The following is a 20463-nucleotide window of genomic DNA, read 5'->3' as shown; positions in this document are numbered from 1 at the left end:
AGAGAGTTAAGAAAGTCGTCGTTTTTTAGGGGACTACCTCAGAAGATTCATGCGTAGTCCTTTTGCCATTAGCCTTGACTCCTCCATCTGATTCAACACACTGTTGCCTGAGTCAGCATTCCATAACACCAATGTGATCATATACTTGCTCATATGTAAAGTCCTTTTATGATTTTTCAGTGCCTACATAAAAACTTCAGAATCTGGGGTACAGCATACAATGCCTTTATCTAGATGACCATGCTAACCTTTTTTTCTACTCATTTCTTTCTGTTCATCATACTCTTCTGTGCTTTAATTATACTGGCCTATTTGAAGTTCCTGGGATGCGCAGTGATCTTTGTTCTTCATATATGTTATTTTCTTTTCCTGGGATGTTAAGCATGTACCTTCTTTTCTTCTGCATCAGTGAACAGCACTGCATCCATTTAGAAGTCTCCTGTGCTCCTATGATTTGGATCATGTATACAGTCATAGTTCTTATTACCATGTGCTGTAATTGTTTCTGTTTTTTTCATCTCCTATAGTGGGATCTGTACTTGTTGATCATAAGGACTGTCTTTATATATGTCTCTTATGTTACCACTTGGTGCCTATCATTAAATAGGTACTCAAAGAGTAGATAGTTGGATGGACAAATGGAGGGATAGTTGAATGACTCACTAGCTAGATATATAAAGAGATAGATAAATAATCTATTGAAATATCTTTACCATTCATCAGCCTCTACTTTCAAATGCACTTGATAGATAATGCTGCCAGAATAGTCTTCTTAAAATATATCTGACCATGTTAAACTTTAAAATACATATTAAAAACATTTGTTCTCGCCTCAGCTGATAATTGGTGATGTCACTTTTTAATCTCCCCTGATCTGACATATTTATACTTTCTCAGTCATTGCCAATCAAATACTCCAGGGTTCAGCCATGCTAAATTCTATGGTAATCCCAAAGCATATTCTTTCATTCATTTATTAACTTATTTCAGTACTCTTTTTCTAATATCTTATCCAGTGCCAATGTAGTATTTTAGTCTATCATGTTAGTATAGCTAATGACCTGCTTTATAAATTTCACAAATATCTTAACCTCCATTTTCCTTTTTGGTAAAGTTTTAGAGCAGTTAGTCTGGAAAATAGATGAAATGATTCATGAGAAAACTTCTGTAGGGGAATAAAGTTCCTACGAAATACCAAGTAGTAAGGAAGTTGGGGCCCTGCTGCTTTTTTTTTTAATTTTGAAAAGCTTCATTCTTTTTTATTCCAGGAGATGGCACCTTCACCTATAAAGCTCCTTTAGAAGTTGTATGGGCTTTTCTGAATCTGATTCACATGCTCTTTCTAAAGCCACAACCATGACTCTCTGAAGCCTGTTTATCACTCCATACCTAATCGGCACTACTTTGGATCTGTCAGGCTGCTCAGGGATAATATCCTTAAGATTTCTAGAATCTCTTTCTATTTAGCTGAGAGATTCTTTCAGGCTGCACCTGAGTTACATGAAAAGTGTTCACAGAGGTCTTGTAGCTACAGCCTTCATTTGATATTTATGTTGAAGCCATGTCTTTCTGACAAAGCTCTGGATTTGATCTTCCACTGGTTTGAGAAGCTGGGGTTGAGAAATTGTTTTGTTTTCTATCCTAAGTCCTGGTGCCTCCCTATTCCTTTACTTTCAAACTCATCAGTTCTTTATTTAGCATGTATATTTCTTATCATACCTTATAAAATACAGTTATTGAATCAAGTGACACTTTTACATTCTGCTTACAAACGCCTTTACTCATTTACAGTAGCTTATTAGGTACATTTGCTTTCACAAAAGTTTCCTCAGGTGATAGTCTTACCAACTGCATCTCTATATAGCACAGAGAACCCATTTTTCTAGCCTTCTGTGGCCATTCTTTCAGTACTTTTCCAGATTCCATCGACTCCCTGTATTAAAGCCATGCCACGTGTTTTTGGTTTTGGTTACTGCACAAGTTATTTCTCTTTCCGTGCATGTTTTCTCTCAGTTCTCTTGAGCAGGCTAGGCTGAATTTACTCTCAGGGCTGTGGCAGAGTTCTAAGAAAGGAAGCAGAATTATTCAAATGTTTTATCAAATATCAACTGACTTTAAGTCTCTTAACACCCTACTGGCCAAAGCAAGTCACATGGATAAGCCCAGACTCTAGACATCAAGAAATAAACACCCCCTTTACTGAGAGAACTTGCAAAGTTATCAAGTAAAGTGTGCGGATATAGATAGGTTATTTATAGGAGTAATTAGCAGACCAGTCAACTACAGACGTTTTGGTTAATCTTTAACAAATTAGAAAATCTTTCATTTACACATAATGGAAGAACTCCAAAGTACATTACTTGCTTTTAGTATGCAGTTTAGTATGCAATGTTTGAATTGAAAAATTTCATTTTAACCTTGTTACATACCATTTCTTTTAGAAGCACATGGTTTCAAATGGGTCTTGCCTACCTTATCTATAAATCTGTATAACGTATTGTGATTTTACAAAGGAAGATGAGTGGGGGTTATGAAATAATACAGTTTAGTACCTAAGGCAAAAACAGTCAATATCTGTTTCTTTATTTCTCAGGTGATATTTGTGATCCCAATCCTTGTGAAAATGGGGGTATCTGCTTGTCAGGATCTTCTGATGGTTCCTTTTCCTGCAAGTGTCCAGATGGCTTTACAGGCCCCAACTGTTCTAGTGTTGTGGAGGTTGGTAAGTGCAAGATTTAAGCATTTCAATAGCTGTCATCGTTGTTTTCATGAATGACTGACACATTTGGAGATGAGTGCGTTATGGGTGCTCTCTATAAGATTGCTGTGTGTTGCTAATTAGTGTAATCTTCTGTTGGTCTCTCAATTGTAACATTTTTATTTAATATTTAAATTATGTTATTATTTGTAGTGCTCACAAATAATTTAAAAATATGACTTAGTGATTAACATTATACTTTAAAGGCACTACATGTATTACTTGAATATAATAAATTTCTTATCTTTGTAATAGTAATATACATTTAAATTTTATTTTCACTGGAAAGTAATTTCCAAGTCAATTTAGTCAAGTTAAACAGTCACTGTAAATAAAATAGAAGTTATTTTAATGCCTGAAAATATTCATCAATATTTTATAGCTATTTTAATCATTATTTTTCTAAGACTATATGATGAAAGAAAAATTATTCCAGCTGGATTGTTCTTCAGAATTTCAACAACATGCTTGATAAATATCAGTCAGTGATCACATTTCAAAATGTTTTCATGTGTGAAGTACTTCACTGGCATATATCATTATGGATTCAGGATAGCTTCCATAATTTCAAAATTATTCCCCATTGAGAAGGTAATGGTACTTTAAATAATTTAACGCTATGTAAATTCATATAGATATTTTTTCCTCTGATTAAAAGTAATATCATGGTTATGTCTGAAAAAAAATTGTCTTTTTCATGTCAATACTAAGAAGAAAAAAGTAGATTTTATCTGTTCAATACAGGAAAACTAAATTATATATTGGATTAAAGTTCAGTCAACCAGCATAAACTTTGGAACTCAGAAGTTTTCATAGCATTTTAAAAATAGTTTTGAAGAAGAGAAGTAATTGTGTCTATAGTAAGGGATCAGTGTGTTACTCATCATTGCATCTAATGCAATGATGTATCTGACCTAGTTAATGTGCAATAGGAACCCAATAACTGTTGAATGAATGAAAGAATAATTAAATAAAACCACTAACTAGTCATTTTTGGCTACTACCTTTTACATTTTAGTGTGCTTTACTTTTTAAAGTACAAGTGTATCTCACTTGTATTTTTTATGTTACATTGGTAAGAATGTAGTATATTTGAAAAAGTTAATTACGTTATTGCTAACAGATACTATACTCATTTGATTCATTTCAAAGACAATTCTCTTGTAAATCTTTTATTAACTTGCTGCTAGTTTAGGGGATTTGATGCAGTGTTATAGGAATACAACTTTTAACTACTTTGACAAGTTTCCAAGTATGTACAGTGAGTTTCAGGGTTTAATATGAGGAATCTTTCCTTACAAAAGTCTATATCTCTGAGAAAAATTAGAGTCATAAGTTTTCCTAACAAAAATATATGAATAGAATTAAAATTTAGTGTTATATTTTGAGTCCACTGACCCCAAATCAGCAGTGCCTTAGATTTGTAGTATATAATGTTTTGGTTGCTACTTTACAAAAGTCAAATCTGGAATCAAAGAGGCAAATGTGTTTTAATAATTAAGAAGCCAGTTGTTCAGTTGCTAAACCATGTCTGACTCTTTGCGGTTGCATTGACAACATGCCAAACTTCCCTGCCTTTCAGTATCTATAGGAGTTTGCTCAAACTCATGTCCATTGAGTCAGTGATGTCATCCAACTGTCTCATCCTCTGTCACCCTCTTCTCCTTTTGCCCTCAACCTTTCCCAGCATCAGGATCTTTTCCGATGAGTTGGCTCATTGCATCAGGTGGCCAAAGTATTGAAGCTTCAGTTTCAGCATCAGTACTTCCAATGAATATCCCAGGTTGATTTCCTTTAGTATTACTTGGTTTGCTCTCCTTGCTGTGCAAGGAATTCTCAGGAGTCTTCTCCAGCACCACAATTTGAAGACATCAGTTCTTCAGTTCTCAGCCTTCTTTACGGTCCAACTCTCACATGACACTGGGCAACCAGAGCTTTGACTATATGGATATGTATCTTTATAGAATTTTGAAATAAATACTTGAATACTTTGGGCCATATTTTTAAAAAACATTTGTCATTTTATCAGAATGATACTATAGGCTACAATAGTTTAAAAACTAAACATACTGCCACACTCCTCATAGTTCAATGAGACTTTGAAAAATCAAATGCTTATATAATTAAAATTTACTTAGATCCAGTATTCTCTGTTACTAAAGCACCTAATATTTCTTCTGTATGTGTATGTATTCAGTCATTCAGTCATGTCCAGCTCTTTGCAACCCTGGGGACTGTAGCCTGCCAAGCTTGTTTGTCCATTGAATCTTCAAGCAACAAGCCTGAAGTGGGTTGCCGTTCCTATTCCAGGGGATCTTTCCAACCCAGGGTTCAGACCCGTGTCTCTTGCAGCTCCTGCATTGCAGGCAGATTCTGTACCACTGTGCTATTTGGGAAGCCCCCACATTTCTTCCACCTTTCTTAACTCTTGCATATAATCAGGAAATACTAAGTATTTATTGAGTGAAAATAGTTAATAGGAATATCTTTTATATCCAGCCTATCTTATTTTTTTCACAACTTTAAAACTAAGTATTGGGTTTACTTTGTGGCTCAGAGGTAAAGAATCCGCCTGCCAATGCAGGAGACACAGGTTTGGTCCCTAGGTTATGAAGGTCCCTCAGAGAAGGAAATGGCAACCCACTCCAGTATTCTCGCCTGGAAAATCCAAAGCACAGTGGAGGGTGGTGGGCTACAGCCCATGAAGTTGCAAAGAGCTGACATGACTGAGCAACTGAACAGCAACAATTGGTTCAAAATATATGAACATTAGATCAGTAAAGACCACCTTGCCTTTTTAATTAAAAAAATCTACTACTGGAACATTTTGGGGCCATTGCTGTTGTTTCCCTGCTGTTGGGTTGTGCTGAGGCAGAAGAACAGAGTGTACTAGAATTTTATCCAAAAAAAAAAAAAAAACGCCCTCAAAAGCTCTAGGTATTTTTTTAATATAAATTTATTTATTTTAATTGGAGGTCAATTACTTTAAAATATTGTATTGGTTTTGCCATCCATCAACATGAATCTGCCACAGGTATACACATGTTCCCCATCCTGAACCCCTTTTCCCTCGCTCCCCGTACCATCCCTCTGAGTCATCCTAATGCACCAGCCCCAAGCATCCAGTATCATGTATCAAACCTGGATTGGCGATTCGTTTCATATATGATATTATACATGTTTCAATGCAATTCTCTCAAATCATCCCACCCTCGCCCTCTCCCACAGAGTCCAAAAGGCTGTTCTATACATCTGTATCTCTTTTGCTGTCTCACATACAGGGTAATCATTACCATCTTTCTAAATTCCATATATATGCGTTAGTATACTGTATTGGTGTTCTTCTTTCTGACTTACTTCACTCTGTATCATAGGCTTCAGTTTTATCCACCTCATTAGAACTGATTCAAATGTATTCTTTTTAATGGCTGAGTAATACTCCATTGTGTATATGTACCACAGCTTTCTTATCCACTCATCTGCTGATGGACATCGAGGTTGCTTCCATGTCCTGGCTATTATAAACAGTGTTGCGATGAACATTGGGGTACACATGTCTCTTTCAATTCTAGTTTCCTCGGTGTGTATGCCCAGCAGTGGGATTGCTGGGTCATATGGCAGTTCTATTTCCAGTTTTTTAAGGAATCTCCACACTGTTTTCCATAGTGGCTGTACTAGTTTGCATTCCCACCAACAGTGTAAAAGGGTTCCCTTTTCTCCACACCCTCTCCAGCATTTATTGCTTGTAGACTTTTGGATTGCAGCCATTCTGACTGGCATAAAATGGTACCTCATTGTGGTTTTGATTTGCATTTCTCTGATAATGAGTGATGTTGAGCATCTTTTCATGTGTTTGTTAGCCATCCATATGCCTTCTTTGGAGAAGTGTCTGTTTAGTTCTTTGGCCCATTTTTTGATTGGGTCATTTATTTTTCTGGAATTGAGCTGCTGTGCTGTCTTAAAAGACAAATTATTTGAACTGTCAGCACTGCTGTATTTTCACTTTCACATTAATCCTCCCAAAGATGGAGATGTTTAAGCTTTCTGTTAGCCTTTTGAACCATATACATTTTGTGATTATATGAAGTTCTAAATTGCCTTAAATTTGCAATGAATAGAAAATAACCTGATCTATATTAGCTTAAAAAACGTGTGGTTTGATCTAAGTTTAAACATTATTATTACTCTTTATTCTACAATCAAAAATATACTTTATTGCAGTATATGGGGGAATCAAGCATATGCTACTCTCAGAGATAAAAATTGCATTTTGATAAAAATTGCATTTTGATTTTACCTCAAACCTAATTTCTTGATGCTACTTATTTCAAAGAGAGCCTCATCCATTTTTGTGCTTTCATTCGTGCCTCTCAAAGCATGTAGTGTCAGATAAGCACAAAACACTTTACCCTGTTTGCATTCAATCCTCACATCAAATCCTCACATCACTTACATTTCTATACTACCTGTGGCAGTTTGGAGAAATTAACTTATTCATATTTGTGAACTTCACTTACTAGACAGAATTGCTTTTCTTTGGACTTAATTCTTGATCTAGCTGTGTACTCCAATATCATTATTTTATCTCTGTCATTTCCCGTCTCTTTGTCTGCCCCTCCCCCACACATATCCTTTATACAGACACACGTACACACAATGTTCTCAGCCTCTTAAGAGTTATGAAAACTCACTTCTGATCTCCACAAAAGGCAATAGGAAAGCATCTCTATGAGCAAAGGAAAGGGGAAAAAAGCCTAGTTAGCATCCTCTGCCTTGCAGACCAGCCAGTTTTCCCAGTGTTTGCACAGATGTTCACTGGACACTGCCACCCTCTCCAGGGGACTCGTAGACAGAGCACCGTGTGATCAAACCCCAAATTACTTCCCAATTACCTACTCACATTCCTGGATGGCACTGTGGAGTTTTGAGCCAAACGTTGACACATTTACTTCATAGAAAAATTTCTATTGCTAGTGAATACTCTGGCATTCATATATGGAAATCTTGGGACTTATTAAAGCATCTGAATTCTGTGGTATAATTCTCCACTCTATGCTTTCAGAATAATTTGGTGAATTAGTAACAAATATAAATTTTACAAATCAATTACATAGTATATTAATGTAATCAAGGGGGACAATGTGATTGACTTCAAAAAAATAAAATTTTAGCTTTCACTTATTTTTAAACAAATATTTACTAAGCACTGACTAAGTAGTAGTTACGTAATGGCAGAGATGCATTGGTAAACAAAATTTACAGGAATTGCTGTTTAGCTTGGAAATCAGATAAATAAATAAATATGATGGACTTTGTGATTGGAGAACTAGATGGAGCCATAAGAATATAAAGCAGTTGTCCTCTTTAAAGCTGGTGTCAGAGAATGCATGCCTACCTGAAAAAAAAATAGTATTTTGACATGTTTCCAAAGAATAATTTTAATCCACCAGGCCGAAAGCTGTGAGTCTGGTAATGGTGATGGTGGGAGGTTCTGCAGTATTGAGTGATGTTCTAAGGAATTTGAACTTCGTTTTAAGAGTAATGGAGAGGATTTGTGCTTTTAGAAGACCGCTGCTATTGCAATATGAGCAGTGGGGGAAAAAAAATCATAGCAAAGTAAGTTAGGAGACAATTTGTAGGCTACAGCAGAAACCAGGTCAGACTTGATGATCTTATCCTGGGTCAGGAACAGGATGAAAAGGAGAGAGTCAGTAAGTATTAAAGTATTTGAAGTATTCAATTAAAGTATTTAAAGAATGCAATATATTATTCATGACTTATAGGGTTATTGAATAAAAGGAGTTTGCATAAAGGGAGGAAAAAGAAGAAACGTCTCAAATGTCTGATGCCTGAGCAACTTGGTGCCATTTACTGAGACAGTGAATGTTGAGGATACAAGGGACTGGAAGGCAGAAAACGAATATTTCATTTACTGAATTGGAGGAATCTGCTAGATAGTAGTAAAGACAGCAGGAACAGGTTTGGAAGTCATAATTATCCAGATAGTTATTTAAGCTCAGGGAGTGTATGAGTCTGTCCAGAAGTAGAACAGCTTGTGAAATGAGAGGACCAAGAATTAAGCAATAGGAAGAGAAAGTAAAATCTATAAAGAAGCCTGAGAAAGAGTGGTTAGGGAGACAGAAGATAAACCAGGAAAGGGTTTTGCTGCCAAAGTTAAGAGCAGACAGGAATGAGTGATCAGCTATGCCCAAATACCGTGGAGAAGTTGACCAAGGCAAACATTTACATTGATTACATGTGACTTACGGCAAGACTATGGTCTTGCCAAGATCAATTTTGCTGGAATCAATTGTGGCACCTAGAAGATTTAGAGGAATTTTTTTTTTTATAAAGTAGCCAGGAATACAGGGCAACTTCCTCAACCTGATAAAGAATATTTATAAAAAAAACCCTACGAGTTACTGTCATACTTAATGCTGAGAAATTCAAAGCTTTCCCACTAAGATCAGAAACAAGGCAAGGATGACCTGTATCATCACTCGGTTCTAATATTCTACTATAAGTGCTATATAATGCAGTAAGACAACCAAAGGAAGTACGAAGACTGGGAAGAAAGAAGACATAGAGAAAACAAATGAACATATGAAAAGATATTCCACATCATGTGTTGTCAAGGAAATGCAAACTAAAACAATGAGATACCACTGCACACCTCTCAGAATAACCAAACTCTAAAACACTGACAATACTGAATGCTGGAATACTATGTGCTAGAAAGCAGATAACGCAATAGAAACTTTCATTCATTATTGATGAGAATGCAAAATGTTACAGACACTTTGGAAAATAGTTTGGCAGTTTTTTTACAAAGCAAAATATATGCTCACCTTATGATCCAGCTATCATGTTCCTTGGTATTTGCCAAAAGAAGTTGAAAACTTTAAGTCTACATGAACCTGCACACAGATACTTATAGCAACCTTGTCCATATTTGCCAAACCTTGGAAGCAACCAAGATGTCCTTCAGTAGGTGAATAGATAAACGGGTAAATATTTTAAAAAGCATTTCTGATCTTAATGGGAAAGCTTTGAGGTTTTCATCATTAAGTATGCTGGTGTTGTAAGTTTTTTATAGATATTCTTCATCAAGTTGAGGAAGTTCCCCTGTATTCCTAGATATGTTTTAAAATACGGAAATATTATTCAGGTCTTTAAAAAATGAGCTATGAAGTCATGAAAAGACATGGAGGATCCTTAAATGCATATGACTAAGTGAAAGGAACCAGACCGAAAGGCTACATACTGTATGAATCCAATTATATGACCTTCTGGGAAAGCCAAAACTGGAGACAGTTAGATGAGTGGATGCTGGGGAAGGGTGATAGGGATGAATAGACAGAGTAAGGAAGATTTTAGGTTATAAAAATAATCTGCATGATATTATAGTATATGTAAGATACATGTTATTATACATTTGTCCAAACCCATGTAATGTACAACACCAAGTGTGAACTCTAATGTAACCTATAGACTTTGGATGATTATGGTGGGTTTAGTTCAGTTCATTTCAGTCACTCTGTCATGTCCAATTCTTTGCGACCCCATGAACTGTTGTGATGGGTAAATATAAGTTAATCAGTTGCAGCAAATGTACCACTTCAGTGGGGAGTGGTGATAATGAGGGGTGTTATGCATGTGTGGGGTCGGAGACTATATGGAAAATCTCTGTACCTTCCTCTGTTTTTCTGTGAACCTGAAACTACTCTAAAAAGTAGTCCTTAATTTTAGAGAATGGCTATATTAAACATCCATCAATTTATTCAATTATTTGTCCATCAAATATTTATGGAGCGTATACTCTGTGCCAGAGTCTCTTCCAGGCAGTGAGAATATAACTGTTAAAAAAAGATATCACAAATATTCTAGTCTAAAGGGGGACTAGACAGTAAATCGCTACACTTACCATGGTAAGCTCTATTAAAAAATAAAGACAAGTATGAGCTGGAATAAGAGTAGATATATGTTTTGGTCAGACCATTAGGAAAGATTGAGAGGTTGATGTTTGAACAGAGAGAGGAGCTGATGCCCTTGTTGCATATGGATGGGAGAGTGAGGACAGTAACTAAAGAGAAATTTAGGTAAAGCGGGGTTTTCTTTTCAGATGAACTGTGATGTCTTTATGATTCAGAAATATGGTATACAACCTTAGCTTGTATTTTACTAAGAATAAACTATATTGAATGACCTATGTAGATATGTCAATAATATTTAGCATACATTTAACCTATTAAAGCTATCAGTCTGAAAACAAAGGATGTAAACATTGGCATTTGATAGTAATGTAAAATCTATCATTACTTTTAGAATTCAAAATACCTGTGTTTCTGAGAGTTCAGGGTAACAAAGTTACCCTGTTCGGTTCAGGGTAACAAAGTTAGCATATCATTTCATTTCTTGTTCTTCCTCTTTATTCTCTCTGTCATTTTACTGGCTTCTGATCAGATTTTCTCATTTAGGGAAAAAAACAATAAACATGAAGATGCTTTATCCTATTATGTCTTTTGTCCTCTTCTGTAGTACTCCATCAAAACTCATTTCCTTTTGGTAGTCGGTATCCGATTTCGAACATGAATTCAGGTTCTTTTAAATTTGCGGCCCTCAGATCTCTTTTAAATTTGTGGCCTTCACTGCTCATCTGTCCTTCTGCTTGCATTTCATTATGATAAATTAGTTACATTTCCCTCCAAAACACAAAGTATTTCATAAAAATTTAAAAGAAAAAACTACCAATTTCCACGGCACATCTTATTCCATGCATAGCCACATTCATATTTATCTTTTAGAGGGTGATCAGTGTCAGAATTTCAAATAGTGTAGCAAAGACTGACTGACTCTGTCTAAAAGACTTCTTGTTACTGATAACGAAATATCAGAATATTAACAAGCTTCAAGTGGATCCCTTGGGTGAATGAGGCTATTTTTAGATTTCTGAATTTTGGTTACCAAATGAGAGAGAGATTTGGTAAATTTCAGTTAAATTATTCATTTATTACATGAAATTATGAGTAGTTATCAGCTTTTCCACTTAAGATTACTTCTTGGATTAAGGAAGGATAATTCATGATTAAACCCATATTTCTTGAAATTATCATAACGAGAGCTCTTCTGCATACACTAAAATCTTTTCTCAAAAGCTGCTAGCCATGCATGATAGTTTAGAAATTTCTCAGTCAGTGAGAGTCAAAGGGATTTATTTTCAGAGTTATGTTTAGTTAATTTTTTGATAGTAAAAATGATTAAGTATGTATTCATACAAACAGAATTTTGCAGTTAAGATGACAGAATTAATAATTTAAGGGAAATATTTTGCCACTTATTTTGCATATATTATAGAAAAATAATTTTATTATATATACACATATAAATTTTTATAACATAGCATATAAACCAGCTTATTAATTTTGAAATTGTTTTGTGTTTACTGTTAATTATAATGATTAGATTTTGTTAACTTGAAATTCCAAACCCAATTATATACTAACTTCAGAGATCATATATATCAATATAACATCAAAGAACTTCAGAAAATATCAAACACAGAAATCCTCTCTTGCCCAGCCAAAAGATGAGTGTCACTGTGTGGTAAGGCTTTTAATTTTAATAAAAGACAGTGTATAAATTCTTTTTCTTGATATATACCATTTAAACCAGTCTCTTTTTTTCCCCCTAAGTATACCCTTCCCATTAGTTAGAAATAAATATCTCCTGAATGAAGTGATAGATGTGTATTATTAAGCTTTTTCTGCTTAACAAATCCCAAATTTAGTGGGTTTAAACAATAACAATTCATCTCACAATTCTGTGAGTTGTATAAGTGGTGTCCTGGTTAACAAGTACTGCCTAGTGGAAGAAGATGGCTTGGATGGGTTGGCGTGTCTCTGACAGCTCACGCTCCCTTACATAGTGGTCATGGAAAGGTCCCAAAAGCAGTGAGAAAGACCAAATCCCAGTTACAAGCACTTACCGAATCTTAGCCTGTACCACATTAACCAAGCATAGTTTTGTTGGGAGGATTTTCCACTTTTCTAAGGCAGGTCTTCCCTGGTGGCTCAGATGGTAAAGAATCTACCTGCAATGCGAGAAACCTGGGTTCAGTCCCTGGGTTGGGAGGATCCCCTGGAGGAGGGCATGGCAACCCACCCCAGTATTCTTGCCTGGAGAATCCCATGGACAGAGGAGCCCGGCAGGCTGCAGTCCATGCAGTGACAAAGAGTCGGACTCAACCGAGTGACTGAGCGCAGCACAGCACTGCAAAGGCGAGAAAGCAAAACGAAGAACTTATAGCCAATTCTACAGTTTACCTTGAAATATTAGTCTGCTGTTTTTTCATTTGATCTTTTCACTTTTTTATTAGCGGTACAAAAAGTTGGTTCAGTTCAGTTCAGTAGCTCAGTTGTGTCTTGACTCTTTGCAACCCCATGGACTGCAGCAAAAAGTTGGTAAGCATGTAGATACATCTCTGGATATTTATTTTCATGTTAGAAACTATGAATACAAAAAATGTATAACACTAATTTTCATCAAAAGAGTCCTCTATTTTTTATAAGGGAGGAAAAAGTACAAAATTCTTTAAAAGGCAAAGCTTGATTATTTTCTGTTTAATCTAGGAAAATACATTGAAGAAATTAGAAGCATGAAAATTTGTAGTGACATTAATTTTTCTTTTTATTCAGATTCCAAATGGATTTGTAGTGCTACCAATATGTACAATTCTCCACATTTATGAAAATTACTATTTTTAAGTGATAGGCTAAATTACAAATTTAGCATCAACCTCTGGAAAAAAATTCTCTTCCAATTTAATTGAAAAGAGATATATAGGAAACTTGCAAATGACTTATAGAATAGTTAAAGCATGTCCAACAATCTTTTAAACCTTCTGTTCCATTTCTTGGACCTACCACTGCTGTTACAGGTGTCTCAGTGGTAAAGAATCTACCTGCCAATATGGGAGACTCAGGAGATACAGATTCATTCCCTGGGTCAGGAACATGTCCTGGAGGAGAAAGTGGCCACCCACTTCAGTGTTCTTGCCTGGGAAATCCCATGGACAAGGGTCTGGCAGGTTACAGTCCATGGGGTTGCAGAGAGTTGGACACGACTGAGTGAGTGAGCATACATGCCAGCATATTGTCACTTGCTTTTATCTTCTTCAGTGATTTTCACCATCAATCTATTGCTTGATTTTAACAATTGTTGCTATTGTTTGTTTCCTTTCAATTAAATTAACTACTCATCAACCCATGGTATCCCAAACAAAGCAAGTCATTAAAAATTAATATTGCCATTAACCAACTTTGACAAGGTGTTAAGATTCTGTTATTTCAAGGAAATTGATATGTTGCTAAAAAAAAACAAAATATTCTTCCTGTAATTACAATAGAAACAAGAAAATGAAAATGTAATTATCTTTAGGTTGAGTTGCTGAATGCCATTAACAGGAAGAAAAGTGAACGCTTTTATCTTGGGATTTGTTGTTTAGTCACTAAGTAGTGTCTGACCCTTTTCTGACCCCTTGAATTGTAGCCCACCAGGCTCCTCTGTCTATAGGATTTCCCAGCAAGAATGCTGGAGTGGGTTGCTATTTCCTAATCCAGGAGATCTTCCCAAACTGCGTGCTGAATCCACGTCTCCTGTGTATCCTGCATTGGTAGGCAGATTGTTTACCACTGAGTCACCTAGAACACTGTATTACAGTGATATAAAGAGTCATAGCAAATTAAACTGACATCTTTATATAAAATTGTCTATATGTGTATACATGCATGTGCATAAAACTTACTGTATGTAGCATATTCTCTGATCACTCCTTTTCACTTAAGATATGATATTAATATCTTTCCATTTCATTAAAAATTCTTTCCTGACATTAAAATATCCAGCTAACATTCTATCATCTACTTTCGTTTTATTCAGCCAGCCCCTATTTTTGGACATATAAGTTCCATATAAATTTCTTCTATTGACATTTTGGTAAATATTCTTCTAACTAAATTGTGTGTGTGTGTGTGTGTGTGTGTGTGTTCACCACTGTCTCCTTAGACTAAATACTTAAAAGTAAATGGTTGGGTAATAGTTATTTGAGAACTTTACTATCAAGAGTATTATGTAGGGAAGGTAAACAGTCATCATGATGGGTTTTTTGGTGAAAAGAAGGCTTAACGGGCTTAAATTCACTAAATCATAATAATGTGGATTTGGAGTTATTTGTATAATAGGAGGAGAAAAATATACTTATTAAAAGAAGAGATTGTTTTCCTATCAAATGTATTTTAAAAATACCATATGAAGGCTACTGGGATAGGAAATGGCAACCCACTCCGGTATTCTTGCCTGGAGAATTCCACGGACAGGCTGGCCTGGCAGCTGCTGTCCGTGGGGCTGCAAAGAGTTGGACACAACTGAGTGACTAACACACACACACACACGAAGGCTACATCCCCTTCTATTATTTACTTAAACAGTTAAATAAGGCCATAGATCATTTTAAAAGGACTTTTTTTAATAGTCCTTGTTTTAATAGTTTATCCTTAAAAAGGGCAAACTATAAATACTCATATAAAATAATGAAATTTTTTACCAATTCAGTTAGACTGATTTAAAAAAAAAAAAAAAACTGTTAGGAAAAGGCTATTCTCTAAAAATAAGAGGCCAAGGAGAGGAGGAGAGGCATTTTATCAAAGAAATCTTAAAAATGGCTCTAGAACATCTAGAAGATGGAAGAGACTGAGAATGACTAGGGAAGGAAAACCTAAGAAGGTTCGATAAAGGTACAAAGTAGGGGAAAAATAGGTATGTTTCTAGTGGAAAGTGAAAGGCTGTTAGATGCATGACAGAACATTTGCTGTCCTCTTCCCACTTAGCATTAATTGCATAGAAGGTAGAATGAAAAGAAAGCTCCCACTTAGCATTAATTACATAGAAGGTACAATGAAGAGAAAGCGAAGAAGCATTAAAGATTCATTGAAATTTGTATTTTGATAGGTTGATATTTCTTTAAAGCTATTTGAATTCTCTGTAGTATTTAATATTAGTGAATTAGATTGATCAACAAATATTGGCACCTATTATGTGCTAGAATCATACTTTTTGTTACAAGGAATTGCTAGGGTAAAGCATAATGGTTACTACAATGAAACAGAAGGCATGGATCGTTTCTCGAGGAGCTTCAAGTAGATGTCACTGTGTTGGAAGGCTTATTTGGCCACAGTTCCTGAAGCCATAGGAAACCAGGGTGACGCATCAAGACAACTTGTGCTTATGGAAAATTTATTGTTCAGCATATATCAAAGTATTTATGTGAAAGCAAATTCTGTAATCCATACTTGAAGTATAGTAACAACACATAATTTTTAAATGAGTCATATTATGAGAGAGAATTTAGCCAAATCCTTTTCAGGATTTAATTTAATTTTTTTCAGGATTTATTTAATTTTTCCCTAAGAAAGTATAAAATTCACTAAACTATGATTTGAAATAGAAAATAATCAGTATTTACTGTTCTCTTTATATTTATCAAAGCTTGTAAAATAAAGTAGGGAGGACACAATTTTGGTTTCTCAGGAAAAGAACCACAGATAAGGGTGTTTTCTTTAGTACTAATCCTTCTAAAATATAGCAAATTTTAAGTAAGAATTACCACCTTCTTTGCATAGCACATTGGTAAACCCCCACAGTGTCTTTGCCTGGTAACATTTTAATTGAGAAATCAGATCCCCAAATGCTTCATCCAAATCATAGCCAGCAATTGAGTATAGAACTCATTACTGCTACTCATCAACACATTAGCTACTAAATATTTTCAATAAGACCTATGTTTATGTCAACTCATCTCTATTTCAGTCAATGGAATTGACTGAATGGCATAAATGGTATAAATGGCATAAATCAAGGTTCATCACAGAACATGCTCAGACCTTTGTCAGCTTCCATTAATTATTCAGCTATGGAGGTTGAGCTATATTATCACCACAATGGTTTGTTGACTTAAAATTTCTGTGGTAAGGCTGGCCTCATAATCATTCTGGGTATAAGGCCATGTATTAAATGTTGAAGTTGGGCATTTAAGCAGTTTGCCAATCACCATAATGCCAAGGACATTCTTTTCTTTCACCCTTTTCCCTTTTAATAGTGCTTTTAGAGTACTCTATCCATTAAAAGGCTAATCTATGTATTATTCTTGCAATAATATTGAAATAAACAGTTAAAGAAATACCAATCTCAGTATTGGGAAAGGGGTTCTGAGATAAACAGAATGACTATACCCAGGTCATAGATTCCTGTTCAGAGACAAATGTACGTAATAAACCTGAAAATTTGCTCCAGCCTGTTTCCACAGTCCAGTGTTTGTATCCAAATTAAAGTGTACCTATTACACATACGCTGATGGATCAGTTCAGTTTAGTCACTCAGTCGTGTCTGACTCTTTGAGACCCCATGGACTGCAGCATGCCAGGCCTCCCTGTCCATCACCAACTCCTGGAGTTCACTCAAACTCATGTCGGTTGAGTTGGTGATGCCATCCAACCATCTCATCCTCTGTCATCCCCTTCTTCTCTCACCTTCAATCTTTCCCAGCATCAGGGTCTTTTCAAATGAGTCAGCTCTTCGCATCAAGTGGCCCAAGTATTGGAGTTTCAACTTCAGCATCAGTCCTTCCAATGAAAACCCAGGACTGATCTCCTTTAGGATGGACTGGTTGGATCTCCTTGCTGTCCAAGGGACTCTCAAGAGTCTTCTCCAACACCACAGTTCAAAAGCATCAATTCTTCGGTGCTCAGCTTTCTTTATAGTCCAACTCTCACATCCATACATGACTACTGGGAAAACCATAGCCTTAACTAGATGGACCGTTTGCAAAGTAATGTCTCTGCTTTTTAATATGCTGTCTAGCTTGGTCATAACTTTCCTTTCAAGGAGTAAGCGTCTTTTAATTTCATGGCTGCAGTCAGCATCTGCAGTGATTTTGGAACCCCCCAAAATAAAGTCTGCCACTGTTTCCACTGTTTCTCCCATCTATTTGCCATGAAGTGATGGGACCGGATGCCATGATCTTCGTTTTCTGAATGTTGAGCTTTAAGTCAACTTTTTCACTCTCCTCTTTCACTTTCATCAAGAGGCTTTTTAGTTCTTCTTCACTTTCTGCCATGAGGGTGGTGTTCTGCTTCTCTGAGGTTACTGATATTTCTCCCAGCAGTCTTCATCCAGTCCAGTGTTTCTCATGATGTGCTCTGCATATAAGTTAAATAAGCAGGGTGACAATATACAGCCTTGATGTACTCCTTTTCCTCTTTGGAACCTGTCTGTTGTTCCATGTCCAGTTCTAACTGTTGCTTCCTGACCTGCACAAGATTTCTCAAGAGGCAAAACAGAGAGAACCTAGAGATACAATAGCAATAATAATAATAATAAAACCTGTATTTCCAGTGTTTTCATGCTGATCATGCTCTTGGAATTCTGTAGAAACACATTCTTTAAAGAACTGTATCATGATATTTTGATCAAGAGCTCAGCCAGACTGAATTCAAATTCTGACTCTTCTATTTACTGTCTCTGTTACTTTGGCCAAGTTGATTAACCTCTTGATGACTTTGTTACTTATCTGTAAAATCTGGGTAATAACTAAGTATCAACTTCAAAGAGATTTTGTTCAAATTAAGTGATTTATATATATAAGGTTCTTAGGATTATTCCTGATTTGTAATAAAAGCTATGTAGGAGTTGTACAAATAAGTAAATAAATATAATTAAACCTTATAGACAATTCAAACATATGCAGAAATCAAATTTTGAAGTTCCTGAATATTCTTCCATCATTTCAGTCATTAATAATATTGTTGAAATGTCCAATAAATCCTGACCTATTATTTTTATGTCAGGATTTTTTCTGCTTGTGCTTCAATACGCAAACTGGGGGCAATTTAGCTGTCAGCTTTTAATTTTTCAAAATTTCCTTTTCCTCAGTGTATAATTTGACAAATCACCTCACTTATTATGGGAAAAAAGAGAACCCTATGTTTTATTATTTGAAAATTATGAGTAATGTAAGTAATGTTTGCATAATTAGGAATTGGTCTTTCTGGAATAGAGCTTTCCTTATGCTTACAGCAAATAACTTATGAATTTGTTTTTTTATAAGATTGCAAAATGGAAATCCTGTAAAGGCATAATAAATATGAAGTTAGAATTTATGACAGCATATTAATATTAGGTTCTTAGATGTGATCCATCAACAATAAGCTCTCTGTGGCTTTGCATAAAGATAGAATCACAGAGCAGAAAGAAAACTAGAATCTTCCATTTAATGATTATTACCGAGCATCTCTGGAAAGCTGTTCCTCACCCCAGGGTATACTCTTCTCTTTGTTTATGCCCCCAAGATAAAGAGCTTGACTTTGAGATACATTTGGGAAAGACTACAACACACACATCAATAGTCATTGCACAATGCAGAAAATAATTATCCTAAGAGGAGAAAAAATAAATACTGTGGGTATCAGGTGGAGGAAAGGTTAATTCCAGTCCCAAGGATCAAATTTGATGGGTGAGAAGGCTTTTGAGATGGGATGGGATAAAAGTGCACTTCACGAGTAAAATTATTTGGTAGACACGTTTTCAGCAAAGTTTGTTGTTTAGTCACCAAGTCCTGCCTGACTCTTTGTGACTCCTTGTTCTGTAGCCTAGCAGTCTCTTCCATATGATAAAAAGCACAAAGATAAGAAGCTTGGGAACCTTCTGGAAGAATTGGCGGGAGCGCTTTTCTAGACTGTGTGGGGTTTGTGGAGATGATGAAGAGCCGAACAGGATAGTGGTTTGGCTCTGTGCTGTATAGGGCTTTTAGTCGATCTTCTTGAACTATTTCTATAATAGAGATTTCAGCGTTATTAACAGTATTATCCCAGGAACATGATTCTGTAATCTCTTTTCCTAATATAATTGAAGCATACAAACACAAAAACAAAACAGTCCAAAACTCTTAACAAAAGTTGTGATAATTTTTAAGTACTACCTCAGGCTTCTCTTTTTTTTAGGATTAAATTGTACTGTTTTTTCCATTACATTTTTTTTTTCTGCCTCAAAGATAAGTCTCTTTTTCAAATTCATTAACTGTTGTGATTGTTTTCAATAAGACCTAGTGTAATAGGTAGTTGATTTGGAAAAGGCTCAGTGTGGCTTATTGACTGAAATCAGTGCTAATTTCTAGCCTAGAATTTCTAACCAGAAATAATTCCTGAAAGAAACAAGCATGAAGTTTCAAAAATAGTTTTCAGGAGACCCTTCTATGACTAAAAATGTCAATTGACATGTGGAAAAATCCCATGAGAAACCACAAAATATTTATATCCACCTGGGTGAATACCTAGTCCCGGTCACTAAGGATACTGTTTCAATGCCGAAAATGTTTGCTTTTCCTCTCTGTGAACTTCATCAGCTACATATGAAATATATGCAAGCTGGATATTTTTGCCGGAGAGAAAGTGAAAGATTGGAAGAATACCTTTAAGGCTTTGCCTGGTTTTAAACTTTTGCAGATTTTCCTTTTTATAAGGTACTTTTAGCATTGCCTGCAAGCCAGTCTATTCTTTCTTGACAGTCACCTCGTGATTTTCTCCTTTCTCTTTTTTCTGCTCAAGCTTGCCCTCCAAAGGGAAGGAGATAGGATTGGCTGTCCCCAGCATTCTAGC

At 35.6% G+C, this 20463-nt stretch overlaps 1 protein-coding gene across 1 annotated transcript in view; it reads left to right on the top strand.

Annotated features, from left to right (window-relative positions):
- Positions 1 to 2335: 2335 nt before the first annotated feature.
- Positions 2336 to 20463, top strand: part of EDIL3 (EGF like repeats and discoidin domains 3) — a 335221-nt gene continuing 317093 nt past the window's right edge. Inside the window, exons 1-2 of the mRNA XM_068981124.1 lie at positions 2336 to 2351; positions 2594 to 2722. Coding sequence (XP_068837225.1) covers positions 2336 to 2351; positions 2594 to 2722 — 145 coding nt within the window. The remainder of the gene's footprint in view (positions 2352 to 2593; positions 2723 to 20463) is intronic.

Source organism: Capricornis sumatraensis, chromosome 9, assembly GCF_032405125.1.
Source record: "Capricornis sumatraensis isolate serow.1 chromosome 9, serow.2, whole genome shotgun sequence".
NCBI lineage: Eukaryota > Metazoa > Chordata > Mammalia > Artiodactyla > Bovidae > Capricornis > Capricornis sumatraensis.
This window is presented reverse-complemented; position numbering and strand designations above follow the sequence as displayed.